Raw genomic sequence first — 20,853 nt, 5'->3', positions numbered from 1 at the left:
TGAGACCGACAACCAGCTGCTAGGGTTCAGACAGAGGGTATCGGGTTCTTTAAAGTTCTCCTCTGTCCTAATGTGTGACTTAATCTTTCCATTAAAAAAGATAACAAATCTTATTGATATCCCTTTAATCCTATCTGTCGGATGAACATTTATCACCAGCTCGGCCCCTGACTCTTCCTCTCAAGCTCAGCCCTTCGTGTTCTCCCCGTGAGACCATCGCTGCCACGCTGGCCGCTCTCACTTCCCAGCTCCACGGGACTGACGGACGGTGACCACGCTCTGCCCTGCTTTCTATTTCTCTTCAACACATGCCACCTGCCTCTTCACCGTTCCCTCTTTTTGTATGCACTGTTCCCTTTTCGGGGTGTTTCAGTACTGCATCCCCTGCCGTGCAAGCAAGCAGGAGGTCCTGGCCAGCTGCAGCTCCAACCAGCCTACGAGAGCTAGAGCACGGGGCACCCTGCTGCGAATTGAGGGGTGGCAAAATCAAGTCCGAGGGCATAGCAGTTGCTAACGAAATGAAAACCTGTGTGAGAAGAATGGATGAGAAATGGAAAGAACAGCAAGTAAAATACTGAGGCAGAGGAGGTCACTAATCAAAACATACCAAAGAGTGTAAGGGACCTTCATAATTGGGAGATGATGACGCTTGACCTCCATTTCTAGACCAAACAGCTGTGCCTGCTAATAGTAAAATTGGAATTACCATTAGAACTATGCAAACAAAAATGTCTTTCAAACTTTTTGGACAGTTTTGTAGACATGTAAATGCCGTATTTCCAGATAGACTATAGAGCAGACATATGGAGACCTTCCAAAATACACACGGGTGAAAAAAAAAAAAAAAAAGGTATTTTGTAGCAAAGCACGTAGATGCAGGCCACAAAGTTCCCCCAGGCTGCTTCTCCACATAGAGGGCTGCATTGATTCCGCAGCTGTACCGACGAGCGGCTGCAGGAGAAGGAAACGTCTCGCTGGGGAAAGGAGAAGCAGCACTTCCACGCGGTGCTGCGGGCAGCTGGGCCTCTGCGCGAGCCCCGGCACATACTAGCCCATTATCCTAACCTCACTTCGAGCCGGAGTCCGTGCCACTGATTACGTCATCCCATCATCAAATTTGCAAAATCTTAAAAAAAAAGAAAACCAGTAAAAGCACCGCACACAACATGCTATTATATTCTGATAAGGTCGCCACTCTCCTCGGCCAGATTATTTGGTTTGGCAGGTTCAGAATGCCAAAGGTCTAACCAAAAAATAAAAAATTAAAAAAAAATCTGGTTTGCATCCACTGCTCTACATCTGTTCCTGCTGCAGGAATAAAAGGTCTCCTCGTCTCCAGCAATGCTTTCTAAAGAAAAAAAAAATGCCCTTGCAAAAGAAGCAAAGCAGACACAGGGAAAAGAAGTTTTTTTTCAAGTATTTTTTTTCCAACAGCGTTTATATATAGCACAACGCTTAGACCATTTATAAAGTTCTTTCTTTTCAATGAGTCATCTTCTGAACGATCTTATAAAATGGGCTTAAGAGTTTGAGATGGAAATATTAGGATTTTAATCTTAATGTCTACGTTGAGTGGCACTTGCTTGGACTAAGATAGGCCAGGGTGGAACTCATGGCACGTTTTTTTAAGGCTCTGACAGCATGATATTTTTTTTTCTCATAAAAGTAAAAATTATGTCAGTTCTAATTAAAACTTAAATCTTCCCTTTTTCTGGTCCCCATGGAGCTTTTATTTGAGATTTTGCTACCGCACTGAATGGAGCAATGAACAGCAATCTTTACTTTCAAAATCATTTTTAACTAGCCCTTGATATCCTTCAGGGAAAGTGTCTCGCATGCTAAACACTTTCAGTTCTTATTTAAATGCATTCGTACTCCTTATTTCTCTTTATTTTGACACTTGGTTCTTTCTATTTAGTCACTAAAACTTGCAGGAAGCAAGGCAGCCCAAATTAGCACAATATTTTTCCTTTTGGTTCGGACCCTTTCATGGGGAACAATGGCAACGCCTCGCTAGGGGAAACGCGGCTCAGAGTGCCGGGGTGTCGCTTAACACCTCGGGGGCGATTTCAGGCCAAAAAAAAAAGGGCAGAAAAGGGTTTTCTGAAGCCCCAAGGCTGCGACAGGGCAGGCAGTCCTGCCAGGGGTGGTTTTGAGGGAGGAAGGGGCTTTTGCTGACTGAATTGTACCCCGATGTTAACGCTCCTTCAGAGCAGGTGAGTGGGATGGAGGTGGACGTGGTGTCTTCCTACCCCTCCTCATGGACCCCCGCCTCCAGAGGCCGGGCCATCACCTAGCTCCCTTCTCCTTCCTTTAGACACTGCCACCTGACACGAGCTTCCCTGCCACCCCTTCTTCCCCAGAGGTGCCATCACTGTGGGGACAGGTTAGGCCCAGGCCTCTGAGGCGGCGCCGCCATTTTAAGGCAGCACGGGAGGTGCCTGCTGTGGTGCTCGTGCCCCATGGAGAAGGAGCACAACTCTCAGCAGCACTACCCCACACAGCCTCGGCTGCCTTTTAGGATGGCCTGAACACGAGGCAGGGCCCATACGGAAAGGGGACTGGAGGCTGCTGGTGATAAAGACCTCGTCACAAAGACAGGGTGGAAAGCCAAGAGGTCTTCTCCAAGGCGTTAGCGTGGGTGCATGGGAGGAGAAGCCTACTGCTCTAGCCGAAAAGTCTCAGGGTTTATGAAATCTGAATTATATTCAGATAAATATTTAAAACTCCCGATGCTCATGAGAACTACCCTGGGCCTCTGGATCTTTTCAAGCTTAGGCTTTTATTAATATGAGTGGGTTTAGTTGAAATATGTCAGCTTTATGAACAGCGTATAAAATAAATCAATGGGATTCGTGGGGGCTCGGTTTGTCCAGAGACACATTTTATGGATCAAACCCCAGCCAGCATTTGCTTTAGCCCCAGGAGGGGATGGGGGAATGTCCAAGGAGATGCTCTTGGCCCCGGGGCGAGGCTGCCACGGGGGCACGGCCATGGCACGGGACAGGCTCCGTGCACAAGGCACCGGCCACAAGACCCCGAGGGCACTGCTGGAAATTCAATAAGGATGCATAAAAATCCTGCTTTACTGCACAGGCATCCACCTACGAGCTGCCACGACCTTCTCTCTGCGCTGGCACTGCAGCATTTGGGAAAACTCTGCTCGTCTCTGGGGGACCACCGGCCACCTGCGTGTGCTGCACGTGGGTAAAGCACTGGCCCGGTGCTGCTGGCTGGATGCACGTCGCACACCCAGTACCGTAGGAGCTCATTTAGGCATCTCCTACCAAAAATACGTTGAAACGTTCAGTAAAATAGAATTGTAACAACAATACCTGAGAGAGAAGGGGGAGAACCAACAGGAGTTGAAGGATTTGATGAAAAGCTGTTGTTGGTGTGATCTGGAGAATAGATCTTTAAAAGATGATACAGAATTAATCTAAAGCCATCACAAACTGATGCAGAAAGAAATATGGAATTCTTATGCATTCAGTTCATTTAAATGAAAGCAGGACAGGTTAAAAAGCCTCTTATTCAAATATTAATATTTCTATAAAGACAAAACTGTATTAGATGCAGGAAGCTAGACAACAGACCCCTTTTGCTGGGAACAGACACTAGCCAATTAAGCGATGGTTTCTGATTGTCACACAGATCTGCCACGGTCGATGTACACATTTTCATTGTATAGACTACTTTACAAATTGACTGGCATTGACAGGCCTTCGAGCAAGCCTGAAAATTGCTTTTTTGTTCGGCTGAAATCCCTTAACGGCCAAAATAAAGCAAAGGGCACGGAGCACGTCGCCCTGGCACAGCGGGGAATCTGCAGCAGCAAACTCCAGCTACTCGGCCGCTGCTCCAGCGAGAAAGCCCCTGCCTGCCCTGTGCCCGGCGAGGGTGCCACCGCCCCGCGGTGTCCCTGGGGCCACGCACCGCTCGCCATCCGTGCCATTGGTCAGGGCACCACTTCAAAGTGGATTCTGTACTGTATCAGTTAGTTCAGGCAATCTTGGAGTCTGACTTTTCGTCTTTTCAATGAGGCATCGAAGAATATGCGAGAAAAAAAATTAGCTCTCATGAGAACTCAATGGAACCCACTCTGCCCAGAAAATAACTATCGTGGTCCTTATTAACAGTCAGTCCGTGCCAACAATTACCAAACCCCGAGGCACGGCAGCGTTTCCTTCTGCTCGAGCTGGAAAACTGCCGTGCCCCGGTTACCCCGGTAAGAGCTGGTAACTCCTGACTTTAACAGCAACCACGGCAACTCAATAGGTGGAAACTGCCGTGAAAAAGAGAAAAGCTGAAGGCAAAGGAAATTTAGAGCGAATCCTGTTTGCAGATCGCTCGGTAGCACAGAAGTAATCCTGCTGCCGATTTCTGTTCAGACCTCCCTTGCCCGAGTAAATGACGTGTGAGAAAGACTGAAAGACACAGCTCATTGTCACCCAGTGAATGGGAACAGGCCAAGGTTTCCACTCTTTCCATTTCTAGTCTAGCATAAAATTCATTCTAGGACTTTGTAAACACTGTTTTGCACTGGTAATATCTCAGTTGGCAGTGACTCCCAGTGGGTGACCTCTGAGACCAGGTCTCTCCTCTTTTGCTGCTCATCTTCTCAAACTTCAGGCGTCCAATTCTGATTAAAGCTCACACTTTGCAAATGGTAAACGTGTATTCCAAAGTAAATATTTCCTTACAGAGGCAAGTGCTTTCCCCAGCGCATCACCAGTCTGCGAGCTGCCTGCCGCCCCACTTCCTCTGTTTGCTGAAAAACAAAAGACTCAATGTAAAAACAGACAGAAAGACATCATCCGTTTCTATTCCTGGTCCACTTACTCATAATTTAATTGCATTTTAATGCTAATTACATCAAATTAATCTTTAATTGCCATTAATTTGTTTGCTAAGGTAGATATCAAACACATTCACGCGGCATTTTTTCAGATAAAACATAAACTCGGGATGTTGCTTTCATAAAAAATGCATCGAGTATTTGACAGTGCTGGGCCATATGGCTTCATTTCCCTAAATAAAAGGTTACTCAGCGAAGATGCTCAAAGGCATGGACACTGCAAGTTCCTAACGCTAAAGACCTGGCTTGGGTGTGCTCAGCCTCGGTGCCTGCGCTCTGGGCTCTTCGACCTTAGCTCCAGCAAGGCTTTTCTCTCCCAAAACTTAGACATCAGGGCAATGTTCCACATCGAAACCATCAGGAGCAAAGGCGGCAGAGATAAACTCCCCAGAGCCGGGGATGCCAGAATTCAGTCTGCCAGTGGAGCCTAATTTCTCTCTTCTGCGTCTGTACCGCGAGCCAGGCATTAATTACACGATCGCTTACTGCTCCTCCACGCAGCCCCAGCCTCGCTCGGCGCACGGGAAGGACAAAGTGCTGGTAATAAGCAGCTACCCGGGGTTTTGTTTGCTCCCCATTCACTCGGTGACCCTAGTCCTTTGTACACGTTTCAAAGCATGTTTTAAAGGCGTTATTAATTTCCACAGACTCCTCCAAAGCGCTCCTTCTGACTGTACTTAAACCGCTGTGCGAACCTTTAATTAAATGATTTTTTTTTTTTTTTTACCATCTCTCAAGCGATAGGATTGCACCTTTCAGAGAAGCAATTGAGGGGAAGAAAAATCGTGGCGTAACCGTCCACCAATTCCTCACCCTCGAGGGGTAGGACTGAAACGTCTCCGTTCACGGGGGAAATTGCAGGCAAGAAAAATGAGGGCGGAAAGTTGCAGCGGCTTCAGCATCTCTGGGGCCATTTATAAAGGAAAAGCACGGCTCTGAGTGACTGCTGGGCGTGATCAATACTCCTGCTTCGGGCCCCGCAGACCGGGAGTCAGGCGAAGAGAAAATGAGAAGCAAGCAGCCAGTCACCACCCATGGAAAGGCCGGGCTGGTATCTGGCATCCCAATTAATGCCACCCTTCAAGCTTCGTGTTTTGTACCTCCTGAGTGACCGATTCTGCAACTTTTTTACTGAAGGGATGCGCTTGTGTGTGTATATCTGCCTGTGGATGCTGCAGCTCCACGGGGGTTGGGAAATCTGCAGGGAAATCTGGCTTTTGGGGACCTTTGCACCCCGGGCCAGGTGTTACTGATCCTCCGCCCTGCCCAAATGTAATACCTACACATTTAATTTGACTGCATACAACCCCGTTTTGGCACTTCTCCTACAACAAAATCATCTAAAGAAGCTCTGAGGATGATGTGTCCCTACCTCTTTCACCTCTTTTCCATTAACTTACACATTAAATTCTTATTTGCACTTTTATTTTCACTATTGTACACTTGGAAATATGCTTACATGGCAGTGATAGCCCATTTGTAATTTCATCTCAGTTTGAAATCACGATATCTAAAGTTTTAGGATTTACTCCGCCGAGCTGCCAGGGCAAGTATGAAGTTATTACAGCCCCAAATGCTAACACAGAAATGCGAAAGCGCACCAGCAAGAATACATGGCCTCGGTTAGAGATCCAACTCATCAAGCTAATTTAATGTTGTAAATCACAACCTACAGGTTTGGCAACCAGGCAGATGTCCAGAAATCCAGTTACTTCGCTCTAAAGTGAACTGTGAATCGAAATGTAAATCATGCCTTGTTTTTTCCTTTTTCTAAGCGACCCTAACTGCATTATTCTAAAATTAAGTCCTCCATTTGTCTGTCTGAAGGCTGCTTGCTCCTAATGAGATGAGCTGTACCGCTCCTGCGGGAGAAGGGAGGCGCAGGGACTGCAGCTAGGAGGCCACCTCGCCTCTTGGCTGCTGTCAAAAACAAAGGAATTCCTTGGATATACCAAATATTTGGCTTTTCCTCAAAGACTTCACGGATGCTTTGATGGAGAAAACGGGCAAAGGAAGGGAGCCGAGGAACCTTCTGTGGGGAAGACCAAGCTGGACATAACCAGAGATCTTGTAGAAGTCTTCATCTCCCCCAGATACCCAGGATTGTTTCACTATAGCTAACCTTGAGGTGTATAAAAAAGGTGTAATACAGCTAACCTAACTTGTAGGGGTTTATTTTTTACTGCTTTACGCAGAAATTATGGTTTTTAGTTATTCTGGTACTAAAAGAGACGTGACTGAAACCTGTAGGTGATTAAGAAAACTCCGCATTTGAAGGAATAACAGAAAAAATAATAATAATTAAGAAGAGCAAGCACTGTCCACTGCAAGAGCCCAACTGTTTCAGAGGCTACAGCACCAAAAATCATCCCGGGACGTGGGACTAAGCAGAGAAAATGGATGTCGAGTGTATGAGAGAAGTGACACCCAGCGCTGCTTCGTGCAGCGGATGGCTACGGGATATAAGCGAGGGTTTCTATTAATATCTCCCAGTTGTTGGCCCGTCCTTTTAGCTGCACGGAAACGCTATTTAAATGCAGCCGTGGGGGCCGAGCTGACAGCTTCGGCTTGCACAACGTGGGGCACGTTGAAATAACTGGGATGCTTCCCTCGGCTCCGCACTGCTGGTGCCCCGAGCAGCACGCTGAAGGGAAGAAAATTCCTAGGAAAAAGCCAGGGAGTGTATTCGGATGGGGCCAAAAATACCTTAAAAGAACTATTTTCGTGGCTTGGAAGCTATTATTGAAGCACTTTCTCAAGCTCGTCAGATGATGATGCAATAGCAGGATGTAAGAGAAGAAAAAAAAGGTCCCAGAAGAAATGCTGAACTGATTATTTTCATCAGCTTCGTCCACGGGATGGATGGTGTTTTAAAAGGGATTAGTTAGAAAAATTGGCTCCGACCGAGGTGTCAATGTAAAGGCTTTAAAACGAATCAATAAGAAGAAAAAGAAAGAAGAATGAAATGACATTTCTAAGAGCTCTCAAGCAACTCAAAGACAAATTTCCCTAGCTTTTACTGCAGGTTAAAACTTGGACTGACCTAGCGCTGGAGCGAAGAAGGTGCAGAACATCACAGCAATACTGAAAGCAAAGTTTGGTGAGTTCAAAGAGCCCCCAGACATCAAATCTGACTTCCCCATGAGAAAAAAAAAAACACCAAAGAACAATATATGAATGGATAAATGCACCACATTGCAGAGCCAAGAGTTTTCAGGGGGGAAGCCACGTGGAAGGTAGCTCGGGAACAGGACTGCACGGCAGGACTTGAGCTGTCAGCGTTCCTTGGGAGCTGTTCCCCCACTCACCGAGCTCTTCATGTACCGAAGGCAGCGTGAAAGGACTGCAGCCTTTGATGGATCGCTTCTAACGACGCTGCAGAGCGCCTTTTCTTGTTCTCCTTCATCTCCTAAAACTTTCTCAGCGTGTTTCTGCGAGGAGCAGTTCTGCGCTGGAAGGCGAGCGGACAGGATGATGGAGCACAGCCTCTTCCCATCCTTCTGGTGGGACTCGGATTGTAAATCTTAAGATTACTGAATAAACTCCCAGGGATCTGTATCTCAGCGAGGGGAATTATATCGAGCAAAGTATCTAGTGTAACAGATTGGCTGCAGCCTTCCCGGCGAGAATTTCACCTGATTTTTTATAGGATCAACTCCAGCACAAACTCAGGCTGTTCTGCTGGCATGGGGCTTTCTGAGAGGGCTGGAAATGATGTGTCTATGTAAAGAGGAGTGGAAAAACTTGCACCGTCTCGGCGTTCACAGCTGATGATCTTCCCAAATCATGGGGAGCTGACATTGCTGGGTCGAAGTCACATCCTTCTTAGGCTGCGCGACCGCTCGCCACCCTCGTGTAACTGGAAGCTCGGCGTTCTTGTAAAATAGACAGCGCGGTACGCTGTGACTGCTCGAGTAATAAAATTACTGTGAAACCAGTGCCTCAAGGGGAAATGCACATAATGTTTCTCCTGGAAAAGCTGCATGTCACAGTGCATAATGTCATGCAAACAACACGTCATTAGGGCTGAAAGCAGCGCGCAGGATTAATGCGGGCATCAGATGGCTACGACCGAGCGCCTTCAGCATACGCTCGGCGAGCCCCGCTCAGTGACTGGTTGCCGAAACCTTGCACTGCTTCAGACCTTTGAAAACGAGAGCCAACGCTTTGCATAACACTACCCACTGCTTCCCGTCGATGCCGTCGCGCAGCCTCGTGGAAGAAGCTGGCTCCCAGGGCACCCAGGGGAAGGCCAGCACGCACGCAGCCTTCGGGGCACGTTCACCTTGCTCTTCTGGCTTTGCTTTTCAGGAGAGGGATCCAGATGAAAGTCTGGAGGAATTTTTTTTACACGGGCACTGAATATTTTTTTTATTCAGGCACTGAGGCACACGGGCAGGAGACGGGATTCTCACTCCTGCCTGCTCACGTCCCTCTGCGAAATCTTTTTCCTAGCTGTTATCTATAAGGCGCCTGCATCGTGGCTGTGAAATGGCAGAATTAAGTTTGCCTCTATTAGGCCTCTTTTGAGGGCAAAAACGAGAGTGATTTCTGCCTGTCGTGCCCACAGAAGCAGCAGCTACGTTGTAAAGGAAGAACTCTCAATGGAATGGCAAGATTGAGCACGGAAACACTACCCTGAAACGGGATCCCTTTTTCTCAGACAGTGACAAATTAAGAAGAGACCGTATTTAGTTTTTGCTTTGTTCAGAGCCCTTGAAAAATCTGATGCCCATGTGTTAATGGTTGAACCCACCCTCCATTCTTGCTGCATTAGTCCTGCTCCCCGTCATTCAATCCGGAATCATGTGTGTAATCCGAAACATGTGTCCAGCGATGTGTTCCCTATTTACCAATTATTTCATTAGCTTTATTTGTTCTTTGAGATACAGGCAAAGCACTATTTTTTTTTTATTTTTTAGTTCCTGTATTGAAGCCTGGCCCGGTGTTTGCCAACTCTTTAGGAAAGTACACAAATGCACGCTCTTGGATTTTGCAGAGCGATGTCAGCGGGGGCTGTCCTCGCTGCAGGGACACGCTGCCACCTCCACGTCCCCCACGCCGCGGGGAAATGGGGAAAACACCCAAGGGGATGACCACAAGGTGCATCACCAGGTGCTCCCGAGCTGCTGCAGGCAAGCAGATCACTAAGGACAGCAAAACCAGGCTTCAAAACCAGCCAGAGCAGGCAGCGGGGGTACCAGACCATCTTCTGCACTGTTTTTGAAGCAAACACTTGGCTGCAATCCTCATTTCACCAAAAAAAAAGCGTTCAGATCTATGCGCAAAGGAGGGCGAGGTCATTTAGGATGTGTTTATTTCCATGAACATCCTGCTACCTCCCTGAGCCTCTTGGACTCGGTATCTTTGATTTGGGCTCTCTGGCACCAGCACAGTGCCCTGGAGCAGAAAAAAGAGGCAGGAGAGAGCGGGGAAGCCCCGGGCAGCAGGCACAGCGCCCGCCCGCACTCACCCATGATGCTGTCGGTCCCGTTGGCCGGCGGCGTGCACGACGAGGCGCTGTAATGATTCGTGCCGCTGCGGTGGAAGGTGGACATCGGAGGAAGACTGGAGTTGATGTCTGCTGAGGAGTGTGATGGGTAGCTCTGTGCCAAAGAGGAGGCAAAAAAAAAAGGAAATATTTTCAATATTTTAAGGACTGAGAACACAAAGGGCAGCAGGCTGCTCGTGTTGCTCCAATTCCAGGTGCTGCTGTGCTTCACCCAACCAAGAAAAGCCATGAGGCTACAGGGGGAGGGTGTTTTTCTACCTCAATTTGACAGCTTTTGGAGAAGAGGCAGCACATCCCAACCTGCCATGCATAAATATCCACAGAGGAGGGGATGTAACTGCTGGGGAAACTCCGTTTCCTTTGGTTTCTCAGGGGAAGACATGCAACCACTATCGCTAAATATTTCAGGAGAAACATGGGATCTGGATATAGCCTAGCCAGGACCTCTTCCCTGTACTCACAGCATCTTGAAAATCACTGATGTGTCTGAGAAAATAAGAGTAATAACAGCTTTTCTATCTTCTTTTTGCAGTTTCCCTACAGGTCACCGAAAAGTTAAGGACATTTGCAGGGAACTGAACTGAAACCATCCAAAATTTCCTCCCTGGGCTTTTCTTAGATTTTTTCTTAGAGGATTGGAAGATTTGGCCTGTCCAGATGCCCAGAATGGATGATTAACAGGAGCTTTGCCAGCACTGAGCACCTACAACTCAGACTGGCATCAGTGAGAGAGCTGGGTCCTCCCTGTCTCTGAAATTTAGGAAAAATAAGAGTATCTATTAAAAAAAAAAACAGTATTTTGGGGACTATAGGTGGAATATCTATTCTCATTTTACACTGTAGAAATATTCTAAGTCTGCATAAAGCCCCCAACGTGTTACAGAAGCAAGAAATTCAGAATCAAGGCAGACTTAAAAGAAATGCAAGAACGTTTGCAGACTTGCCCAGCCAAGGTACTCGGCTCTCCGACCTGAATCCCGAGCTGGTAGCATGGAAGAGCTACCTAATTCTGATGGATGAGCACCGGTGTAGATACCAAATTAGACGAAATTGGGTTTTAAAAGTTATGCTCCATTTTTGTAATAGATGCCTGTCACTTCAGAGCAACATTAAGTTTGCTTAGTGCCTTAATTATGCTTTTGAGAAGGACATGATTAAGCAGTTTTTGAGGCAATCCCTTTTGCTTTTGCCTTCCTATTCATTTTGCATGGCAGCGTGCTACCCTCATTAAACGTGAGACTTTAAAGATTTGTTTTGCAAATTCATTTTCAGTTTGTAACAGCGAAGTTTGTTTCTCCTTATTCCTAAAGCGATGTTTCTCCTAGGCACAGGCTTCTCCCCTAGAACCAGTGCTCTCTGCTCTTCCTTTTTAATGGTCTTCAGGAGCGAAAAGCACAGGTATAGATCGAAAAAACAAAATGTTTCATGCGTTTTGAGGAAAAAGGGCTTCACTTCAGCAGCCTGTTCATTTGTTTATCTCCTCCTTTACTTAAAAACACGAGCAAAACGAAGGGCTGGATTGATGCAACCCAGCGTCGTTTCTACATATCCAATTCAGCCGTGATATTAGGAGAATATCCACTAAGCTGCACTCAAATCAGATTTAATTCCAATTTTGTTCTATTCCAATACAATAGATGGAATCAGTCCCAGCAACTTCCTCGTGTGAGAGATCAGGATGTACCGGAGAAAATGAGAAAAAATCCCTTTTTGCAACCAGCAAATGACTGCTGGATGGCTACCTGTGACCGGCAAAGGACGGCGCCTGCCAGAAATCAAAGCCCAGGCCGCTTTGCCTCGCCGTGTGGGCTCAGCACCAGCCCACGCAGTGGCTTTTTCTGCTCTCTTCTCTTCCCTGTTGCGCCAGGAGGGGTTGGGATGGGTGAAGGAGCTGTGACCCATCAGGGCTGGCGGTGGAAATGGGTACGGCACAGGCTGGGAAAACCTTGCAAGGGAACTAAGTGCCAAGATGATGCCTTGGCAGAAATGTGCTGCCCACCCCGGTTTCCCTGGCCCCGTGTCCCTGTCCCTTACCAAGCGGTCGTGGGGGTGCAGGCTGCAGTAGCTGCTGGACTGGGGGAGGTGGGAAGAGTTGCCCAGCATGCCCCCGTAGCCGGGCTGGTTCATCCCGCTGGAGGAGCTCCACGGGTCGCTGCTGTGATGGCCATCTGCAAGAGAGAGGAGGACACGGATGTGGATGTCCCAAGGCTGCAAATCCTCCGAACCACCCCTCCGGTTCATCCTGCTGCAGGCTCGAAAGCATCACATCACCTATAACCAACCCCAGCAAGCAGAAATCTGACCTTTGAAATGAAACACTCAGGACGGGCTAACGAGCTTTGAAGCCTCAGCTTGAGAAATGCCGAGATATGTCCCAAACTCTGAGTATTTCCACACCCAAAAAGCTGTCAGAGTTGTTATATTGCTTACAAAAAGGGGGCTCCCCAAATTTTATCCGAGGGGAGAGCGAGCTGCACGTTTCGCCTTTAGCTCGCCGTGCTGAAATGGAATTGCAATAACGCAACGAGAATTATTTTTGGCTGGAAGAACGCCAAAGCCTTAAAAAAATAATAATAAAAAAAAAAAAAAGATAACTTTTCCCTAACGAGCAGCAGACCTCAAAGACAGGCACGTGGGCTGGAGGAGCTGCCTGCTCTTTCAAACTCCAGGAGTTGGTCTAATAAAAAATGATGATGTCTCACCTACAACCCTGCCTCCTTTCTACACTTCAAACACCCAGGCAACGGCGGCACTTCCAGCATCACCTTCCCCTCGCTGTTTGAAGAGTCTCTTAAGGCAGATTTATGTCTTCCATGCAAATTGGGGAGAAGGTATCACTTCAAAAGGCAGAATGGCTCAGCACTACAAAGGGTAAATATTTGATGGCACTAGAAACCTATTAACCTCCAGCTTTTATAACCCGGGAGGAGCTTCCTGGTGCTCTCGAGGCAGGATTTGTTGATGCTGAAGCCAAAAGCACCATTTTCTTTTCAGCCACTGCCCGTCCTTGCCAGTTCAGGAGCTGGTTTGGATGGAGATCTCTGCACCAAAGGAGGTGACAAAAGGGACAGTGCTGCTGACGTCCTCGTCCCTCCCATCCTCGTTGTCCACCAAGGGACCCCCAGGGATGGGAAGAGTCCCAGCAGAAGCCTGGAGACACTGAGCAGCACCCAGCAACTTCAGCTGGGTCCCGTTTTCCACCCACAAAATAAAAAGTCATCTCTTTTTCGACTCAAAAGCGATTTTTTTTTATGGGTGGAAACTGGGCAGTATACACAGAGGCAGCAAAACCCAACCCCATGCCCTGCAAGTACTTCAGCCCAGCGGTCCTACTGAATCAAACAGATTCACTTGTCCTCTACACAGCCAATCTTGCCAAACTCTACGGGTTTTATTTATGAAGTTATGCAGAAATTCATCGAACTTCAAGAAACTCCGAGATAAGGAGCTGGCGAGTTATTCACCACGCCGCTTCGCTGCGGGGTCGAGGCGAGATGTTCAGAGGCACAATGGCCGGACCAAGACCTCCAGGTCTTCATTTTCATGGTAATGCTACCGGACCACGGGATGATACGCCAGGGGGGCCCGACGGCACGCGAGCCAAAATGCAAACAGAGGCAAAATATGCAAAACAGCTCGCTTTTTGAAAGCTGCCTCTTACCTTGCATGAAGAAGGAGCTAGGAAAAGTGCTGGCTGCTGGTTTTGAGGATGGATAACCTGGTGAATCCCTATTGTAGTCGGCAGTGCTTGCTGACGGGGCATAAACCTACGGAAAAAAAGACTAATTTAGTGTGCCTTTAGCAGGAAGCAGGGAAGAAATATTGAGTTTTTACCTCGCTGGGTATAAATCAGTTCGCAACACCACATCATTCTTCTCCGGGAACACAAAACCCTCGGTATATGTGTGACCGGGAAATAAATGTGAAGCTTCAAAAGAAAACTCCAGCCTGACATTTCCCAGCTTTAAACAAGGATATTTGCAAGGTATTTGTCAAACTCTTTATTTCTGTAAATACAACGAATCAGCAGATGTACATATGTTCTTCCTAGAGCGCCGAGGAGCTTAAAATAAACAAGGGCTTGAAACAATAGCGATTTTCTCATCTGAAAGCCTACGGACTTAGCACGTTGAAAAACAAAGAGGGAAGCAGCGCGAGCCAGCGAAATACTTCATTTCCCAAAATTAAAAAAAAAAAAAAAAAAAGAAAATGGACGTTTAGAAGAGCAGCCTTATCGGGAACGCCGAAAATTGCAAACACATCTTGGGATATTGAATTCCCATGGACGTAGCCCCTTCCAGGGAAGCTTGAAAGGGACTGCTCGAAACCTGGGCTGCCACAGGACCACCAACACAGCGTGTGTACACGTCGGGGGGAAAACCCCTCCTCCCCTCGGACTCTGACGGTATTTGTGTGTGCAATAAACTTGGTGCATGTGCCAACAGACTGCTTGCCTTGCATTTGTTTGTTTGCTAATCCACCGGAGGGGTTCTGCGACTTGCCTTTTATAACATATCTGCTGTGTTCCTTGCTCGTGCCTAGGTCAACCCGGACGGCGTTTAAAAAAAAAATACCAAATAATAGTAAAATATAAAAAAATACAGCATGAAACAACACACAAAAGAAAAGCAGACACACACACACACAAAAAAAGGAAAAGCTGGTGCAGGCTGCTGAGCGTAATTCATTATTTCGAGCGTGGTTTATTCCCTCTCCACCCCCTCTCCCTATAGCTCGCGCTATTCCTCTGCGTTTTGTTCCTGCGCTGGAGGTGCCTCTCTCCAGATGGTCAGGAAGACTGAAGCACTGTCATCTCCTTGATGAAAATGGATACCTTCCTGCCTCCATTTTGAAGCAGGCAGCAGATCACAAAATTGGCAGAGCGCCGACGCCGCCGTTCGCAGGTCACGGCGAACGGGAAGAGAAAAGGCAGCAGCGGAGCGCAGCCGCGCCCCCCGGCCCGCACCTCGCAGCTGCTGCGGAGGGGATTTCAGGGATCCCCTCGTCCCAAAATTGAGAGAGGGTTTTAGGAAAGGGCAAGCAGAAGGGCTGTGGGATGTCGAGATGCTCGCTGGCATCCCTCGGGCCCGGCTGTGGCGGTGCCACCCGTGCCCCTGGGTGCAGGCCGGGCCTGAAGCGCTGCCCTGCCCAAAATGTGATCCACACGGGGCAGCGCCAGCAGCAACCCCACACCCGGAGAAACTGGGGCTGAAGTGAGAGTTTTGGGGAAAGCAGAGCCAAACGGCTCAGCCATGGTGGCTCAGGGGCCCCAGAAACCCTCCTCAGAAGCCACGGCCCTGATGTGAGGCACCGAGAGCTGCCCACACGGGGGGAGCTGAGGTAGCGCAGTGGCAGCCAAGGCCACAGCCAACTTTCTACTTTGCTGTCAGCGTTCAGCCGGATCCAAGGCACAAGAACACAAGCACATGGGTCTGCAAGCCCTAGGGTTGCCCTGTCACCAGCTGTCAGCCCATGGTGCCACCTCTGGTGCTGCTTTCCTCCTAGCACTGCTCTGGCACAGCTTCCCCTAATGGCTATGCTGCAGCTCACGAGGCAGGCATAAAGTCTGGTGCAGACTGCTGAGAGAAAGAAAAGTAGTCCAAAAGAAGGATTTTCATGTTTTCCAGTTTCAAAAGCCACCTGAGCTTATGGCCCTCCTCCTTTTGGCTCAGCAGACCTCAGCAATGAGGCAGCATGGCCGCAGCTCCCACCTGGGAAAAGCAGGATGGGCACCGGGCTGCGAAGAGATGGATGAGGAAAACCCTCCTGAATCCCTTCTGATTAGGAAAACCCTCCTGAATCCCATCCGATTAGGAAAACCCTCCTGAATCCCTTCTGATTTCAGATACACGGAGCTCCTGCTATTTTAAGGGCGACCGCCACCTCTTCATCCTCACCTACCCGGTGCTCTCCCTCCCTTGCCCCGCGTCGCCCACCCTGTAGTGGGGTTCAGAAGTGCTCGCTGGCTAAATTCCTGACTAAATTTATTTTTTCTGCTGCTTTATAGTGACATTTTCACACAGAGCAAGCCGCTGGATTGAAGGAAATTAACTCGTTTTGCTGTGACAGGCTCAGTCAGAAGGAGGAATTTGAGGAGATGCGAGGAAGCGTTTGGGAAAACCTCCTGTATTTCCTGCACAAGTGTCACTCCTTCACCATCAATATTCCTTATTTTCAGAGTTTTGTCACCATGGGATTCTCAAGTTATCATGACTTCGCTTAGGAGCACGCCTGGAAATTCCTCTTGTCCTGAATTGTGCCGAAGTCTCCAGATTTTTTGCCTTTGTATCACCAGGACTGCAGCATTTTCAGCGGGCGATACATGATGCAGAATAAATGATTAACGGGATGAATGACAATATTCTGGCCAGACCGTTTTACAGAGGAATTGCGTCTCCAACCCCAGCTAAACAGACAGAAATCCTCATGAGTAAGCGATGATAAAGGGACCAACCCAAGAACCTGATGCAGGAGAGCGAAAGTTGAACGGGTTAAATTCGTGGCCCTGGTAGAAATGGCAATCTGCTGCCTACGAGAAGAGAGAGGAACGAGATGTGTACAAGAGTGACTTTCTGATTTGACAGAAAGTGCATTAGAGATTTAAAGATGTTAATATTCTTAAAGAGAGCCCGAATTTAGAAAATCACTCTGACTCATGCTGGGAGGTTTGAAGAGATGATGAATAATGATCTGGGAAAAAAAACAAGCCCTGCTGTAATGTGACAGGATGACAAAATTATCACATTGTCTCCATTTCTGGGAGCCTGCCTTCGACTTCCAAACACCTTTTTGTCTTTCATTCTTCTGCAAAGCTCGCCGTCCCGGGGACGTGCTTCAGAAATCTCCCATTTTCCAGGACCGTGTGCTGTTTTCCACCCGTGGTGACATGCTCAGACCTCAGGAATCCAGGGTTTTCCAAGCAAAGAGCCTCGGGAATGCCTATAACACGTCGTAGCATTGCTGGCTTTGGAGTGAAGGGCTCTGGCTGGTGCCAAAGGGCTCGCTGAGGTGCGTCCAAGTACCAGGAGGTGCCTCCAGAAAGCGTGGCCGCCTCCCCAGCTCCCCATCGAGCTGTCTGGAGGCACCTGGCTGCTGGTGTTTGGAAACTGAGCCTGAGCAAGGTGAAGAGATCTTCTCCTCCTCTCCTGTCTTGGCTCTGCTCTCCTCCCCTCTCAGGCCTTCAAGCACCCGGACGCAGGGCGCAAAGGTTAAGGTGTAAAACACTGGGTACAGAGAGATCCACTCCGACAGGAACCCGACGGAAGGAAACATCTCCGACGAGAAGAAACTCAGCATAAAAGCTCCTCGACGCCAGCACCTGCCCAGGGGTTTTGCAGGAGTCCCTCGCAAAACCCCTCGCGCTGTCCTCCTCTGGCTTGGTGGCTTGAGGTGACGCTGGGGAGGCTCAAAGCTAAGAGCGAGCCAAGGGCTGACCACAGCCACGTGCTGTGTTGGACAAGAAAGCCTTCTTGGCCACCGGTTGTCCCAATTTGTCATCTGTGGGGTGCCACCGCTCCCATCTCCTTTACCCGTGAGCTCCAGATCCACACGAGGCCGAAAACGGGGCCGGGACAGGCAGGCGGCGGCACCATCCCCTGCTCGAGCACTTGGAGGGGAAACCCTCTCACCAGCAACACTAAAATTTAAAATACTCGATAAAAAAGGAAGAAAAAGAAAAGCATTCTGTCCTTTCTCATCACTTGAGGGCCACCCTCCTTGGCTGCCGTCCTCCCAGCCCCGCCGCCTGCCCAGGGGCAGCTCTGCCAGGCCGGGGATGAATCTCCCCAGCTTTTAGCTTTTTAAAACAACCCGACGTGGCATGAATTTGGGCTTTTCAGCCCGCGTGAGGCGCAGATGCCCTTTCCCCGGGCCGACCTGCTGCAGGTTTCCCGCAGAAGGGGCTGGCAGGTCCCTAATTTCGGCCACATGTTTTGAGGGAGAGGAAGAGGGAGCGGGGCCGAGGCGGGGGGGAGGAGGAGGCGCGCTGATGAAAAGAGCAGCTCCACAAGTGAAGCACATTACCAGCCCGGAGTGGAAAGGGCCGGAAGGAAAACCCACCCACCTCACCCCGCGTTTCTTCTATCAACCTGCAATTGAGGCAATCAAAACCAGCTGTCGGCTCTTCCAGATCTTTCTCGCAGGACAAACACGCCAAAGGGCCCGGGGCCCGGCGTTGCCAGCAGCTGGTAATTGAGACCAGATGAGCCCCGGGAACGGCAAAGCACATGCGAGGCGAGCCCCGGCCCCGCGAGAGGTATGAAATTGCAGGTCCCGCTGAGCCTTTAAGTGCACGGTGCAGCGGCAAAAAACAAGTGTACGCCGAGCAGAGAGCCACCTGCACGCTTGCCACCGAGCCCCGGGGGCCACAGGTTGCCCGGGGCTAATGCCAAAGCCGTGAGGTGCCCGGGGGGGACGGGTGCAGGTGTGGGGTCGCTCAAGCCCTCGGCACCAGCAGCGGTTGTCCCCGTGGGACGGTGACCCTCGAGTACCCTCAACGTTAGCTGCCCTTTTTTTTTTTTCTTCCCCCTCTTCTTCTCTTCTTCTTCCTCCTCTTCTTCTCCCACCCGATGGGAGCTCTGGGGTGCTGGGTGAGAAGAAGGCAGAGCCACCAAGTGGATCCTGATGAGAAACCAGAGTGGTTTCTACCAGGCATCGGGGAAGGAAAAGGAAGAAAGGCGAGAGGGACAGAAGGTTGTGGGGGTGAGAAGTGAGCAAATATTGCAGAGGAAGTCCCGGGGATGGGGGACAAGAAGATGGGAAGGCAAAACGGAAAGAAAAACTCGTAGAGAGGGGAATTGAATAAGTTAGGAAGGTGCCACAGAGATGGGCACAGCACAGGGATGGGAGCACGGGAGGATCGGCCCGTGCCGGGGAGGTGGCCACCGAGGGCTCCCCAAGCTTCAACCCCATCCTGGTGGCACCTCCCAGAGCCAGAAGAAGGCTGAGGAAGGAGAAAAGAGGGAATGACAGATTGCAGAGCCACCGAATCTGTAAAGGCCGACGAGGAGCTGGGTCTCAGGAGCCAAGGGCCAGAGGTGGCCACCTTACCTTGAGGTAAGACCAACGAGCAGCCCTTCGAGCGCCCCGGCTGTGGCAGGGCTCGGGGATGGTGAGGATGCAGAAGTCAGCAGAGAGGAGCAGGAGGCACGGCCAGGAGGGGAAACCAAAATGCAAAAGGGAGAGGGAGTCGGCAGGAAGGGAGGACAAAGCACCAGGGGTGTGACTGGGGAGGAAAGATGGGACAGAGCCGGGGAGCGGAGCTGACATCCTGCACTGCCCACAGCCCCGGCGCTTGCAGAGAGGCAGCGAGGCAGAACCAGACCTCAAAAAAAGATATATATATAAAAAAAAAAAGGCAATAAAGAGCGAGTAAGAGCAAAAAAAGTGGGAAAAGAGAAATAAAAGTGATGATGAAAAGAACAAAGGTGCCACTTGGCCGGGCTCCAGGGCGAGTTCTCAGATGTGAATTCTAATTCACATTTAATAGAAGATAGCGAGTTTTTAGGCTTTTTTTTTTTTTTTTTTTTAAGTGAAGGACTTCCCAGAAAAGGACCATCTCATGTCTTTTCCCTCTTCTCGGGATCTGCTTTCCAACTTCCTTTCCTGCTCTGCTTTTACCGAGAGCCATTTTGTGCTTTTTTTTTCCCTTCTTTTCCCAATTTTCTGCTTCCAGACACACGCGGAGATGGGAACGCACCAGAGTCTGCCCATATTCTCCTCTTAAATCTCAAGCAAGCGAAGGGTTCGCCACCATCCTTGGCCAACATCGACCTCACCCACCACGATCCCATAACTTCGGGTCGACAACCACGAAGCGGATGCTATCCATGTGCCCAAAGAGCTCCGAGAGCCCCCTCGGTTTGGGGTGCCATCAGCTTCAGGTGCTGAGCCACAGGAAAAACCAAGGAGGAAAAGAGAACCGTTTGCTTTGTGTGTCAGCGGAGATGTCAGTCCCCATTAATAAATCTATCCGCTAAATCTACTCTTATTCATGGGGGACATCACCAAGTTAAAGTAAAATAAATTATCTTTAATTAAATGGAATTGTCGTCTTCCTCCTGCTATCATCCCCAATTATTACATCCTAATCAGCCCTTTTGGGAGAAGGCACGAGGGAAGGCTGAAAGGCACATTTACTCTAAACAATTTCTCTCTCTGTCAAGAGATGGAAGTTTTATTTTAATTATTGTTTAGGGCTCCGATTTTTACCCTTTTTTTTTTTTTTTTTGAGGAAAGGGATTAAAGTTTAAAACGCCATCATTCAAAGCAAGGAAGAAATCTGCTGGTGTCAGGGCAATTTCCACTTAGGCCCTCCTACGATTTGAAGCCCAGAGCGAGGAGATACATGAATCCTTCAGGTCGACTTCTTCAGGGTGAGATCCAGAGGGGGATTTCCATTCAAAAAAAGAAATGTTCTGGCTGCAGATAGGAGGTGAGGGCACTCGGAGGGCTACAAAACCCTCACACCTCACGGGGTGAGCGC

General features: G+C 49.0%; 1 protein-coding gene and 1 long non-coding RNA gene across 37 annotated transcripts in view; one reads left to right on the top strand and one right to left on the bottom strand.

The window, feature by feature from the left end:
* The window catches only part of LOC311426864 (transcription factor 4), a 178,042-nt gene that overhangs the window by 19,507 nt on the left and 137,682 nt on the right, over positions 1 to 20,853 (bottom strand). For 23 of the 36 annotated variants that reach the window (XM_084503628.1, XM_084503629.1, XM_084503627.1 and 20 more), the window contains 6 exons: positions 14,032 to 14,137; positions 12,405 to 12,538; positions 10,332 to 10,464; positions 4,704 to 4,771; positions 3,336 to 3,414; positions 608 to 684 (listed from right to left, as the gene is read on the bottom strand). In XM_084503628.1, the coding sequence (XP_084359754.1) occupies positions 608 to 684; positions 3,336 to 3,414; positions 4,704 to 4,771; positions 10,332 to 10,464; positions 12,405 to 12,538; positions 14,032 to 14,137 (597 nt within the window). The remainder of the gene's footprint in view (positions 1 to 607; positions 685 to 3,335; positions 3,415 to 4,703; positions 4,772 to 10,331; positions 10,465 to 12,404; positions 12,539 to 14,031; positions 14,138 to 20,853) is intronic. The other 13 variants (XM_084503607.1, XM_084503604.1, XM_084503602.1 and 10 more) reach the window with 2 other exon arrangements.
* LOC311426867 lies at positions 18,490 to 20,414 on the top strand. The gene is made up of 2 exons (XR_014687090.1): positions 18,490 to 18,624; positions 20,044 to 20,414. It is a non-coding gene; the product is annotated as an uncharacterized lncRNA (long non-coding RNA).

The sequence above is a fragment of the Aythya ferina genome, assembly GCF_964211825.1.
Source record: "Aythya ferina genome assembly, chromosome: Z".
NCBI lineage: Eukaryota > Metazoa > Chordata > Aves > Anseriformes > Anatidae > Aythya > Aythya ferina.
This window is presented reverse-complemented; position numbering and strand designations above follow the sequence as displayed.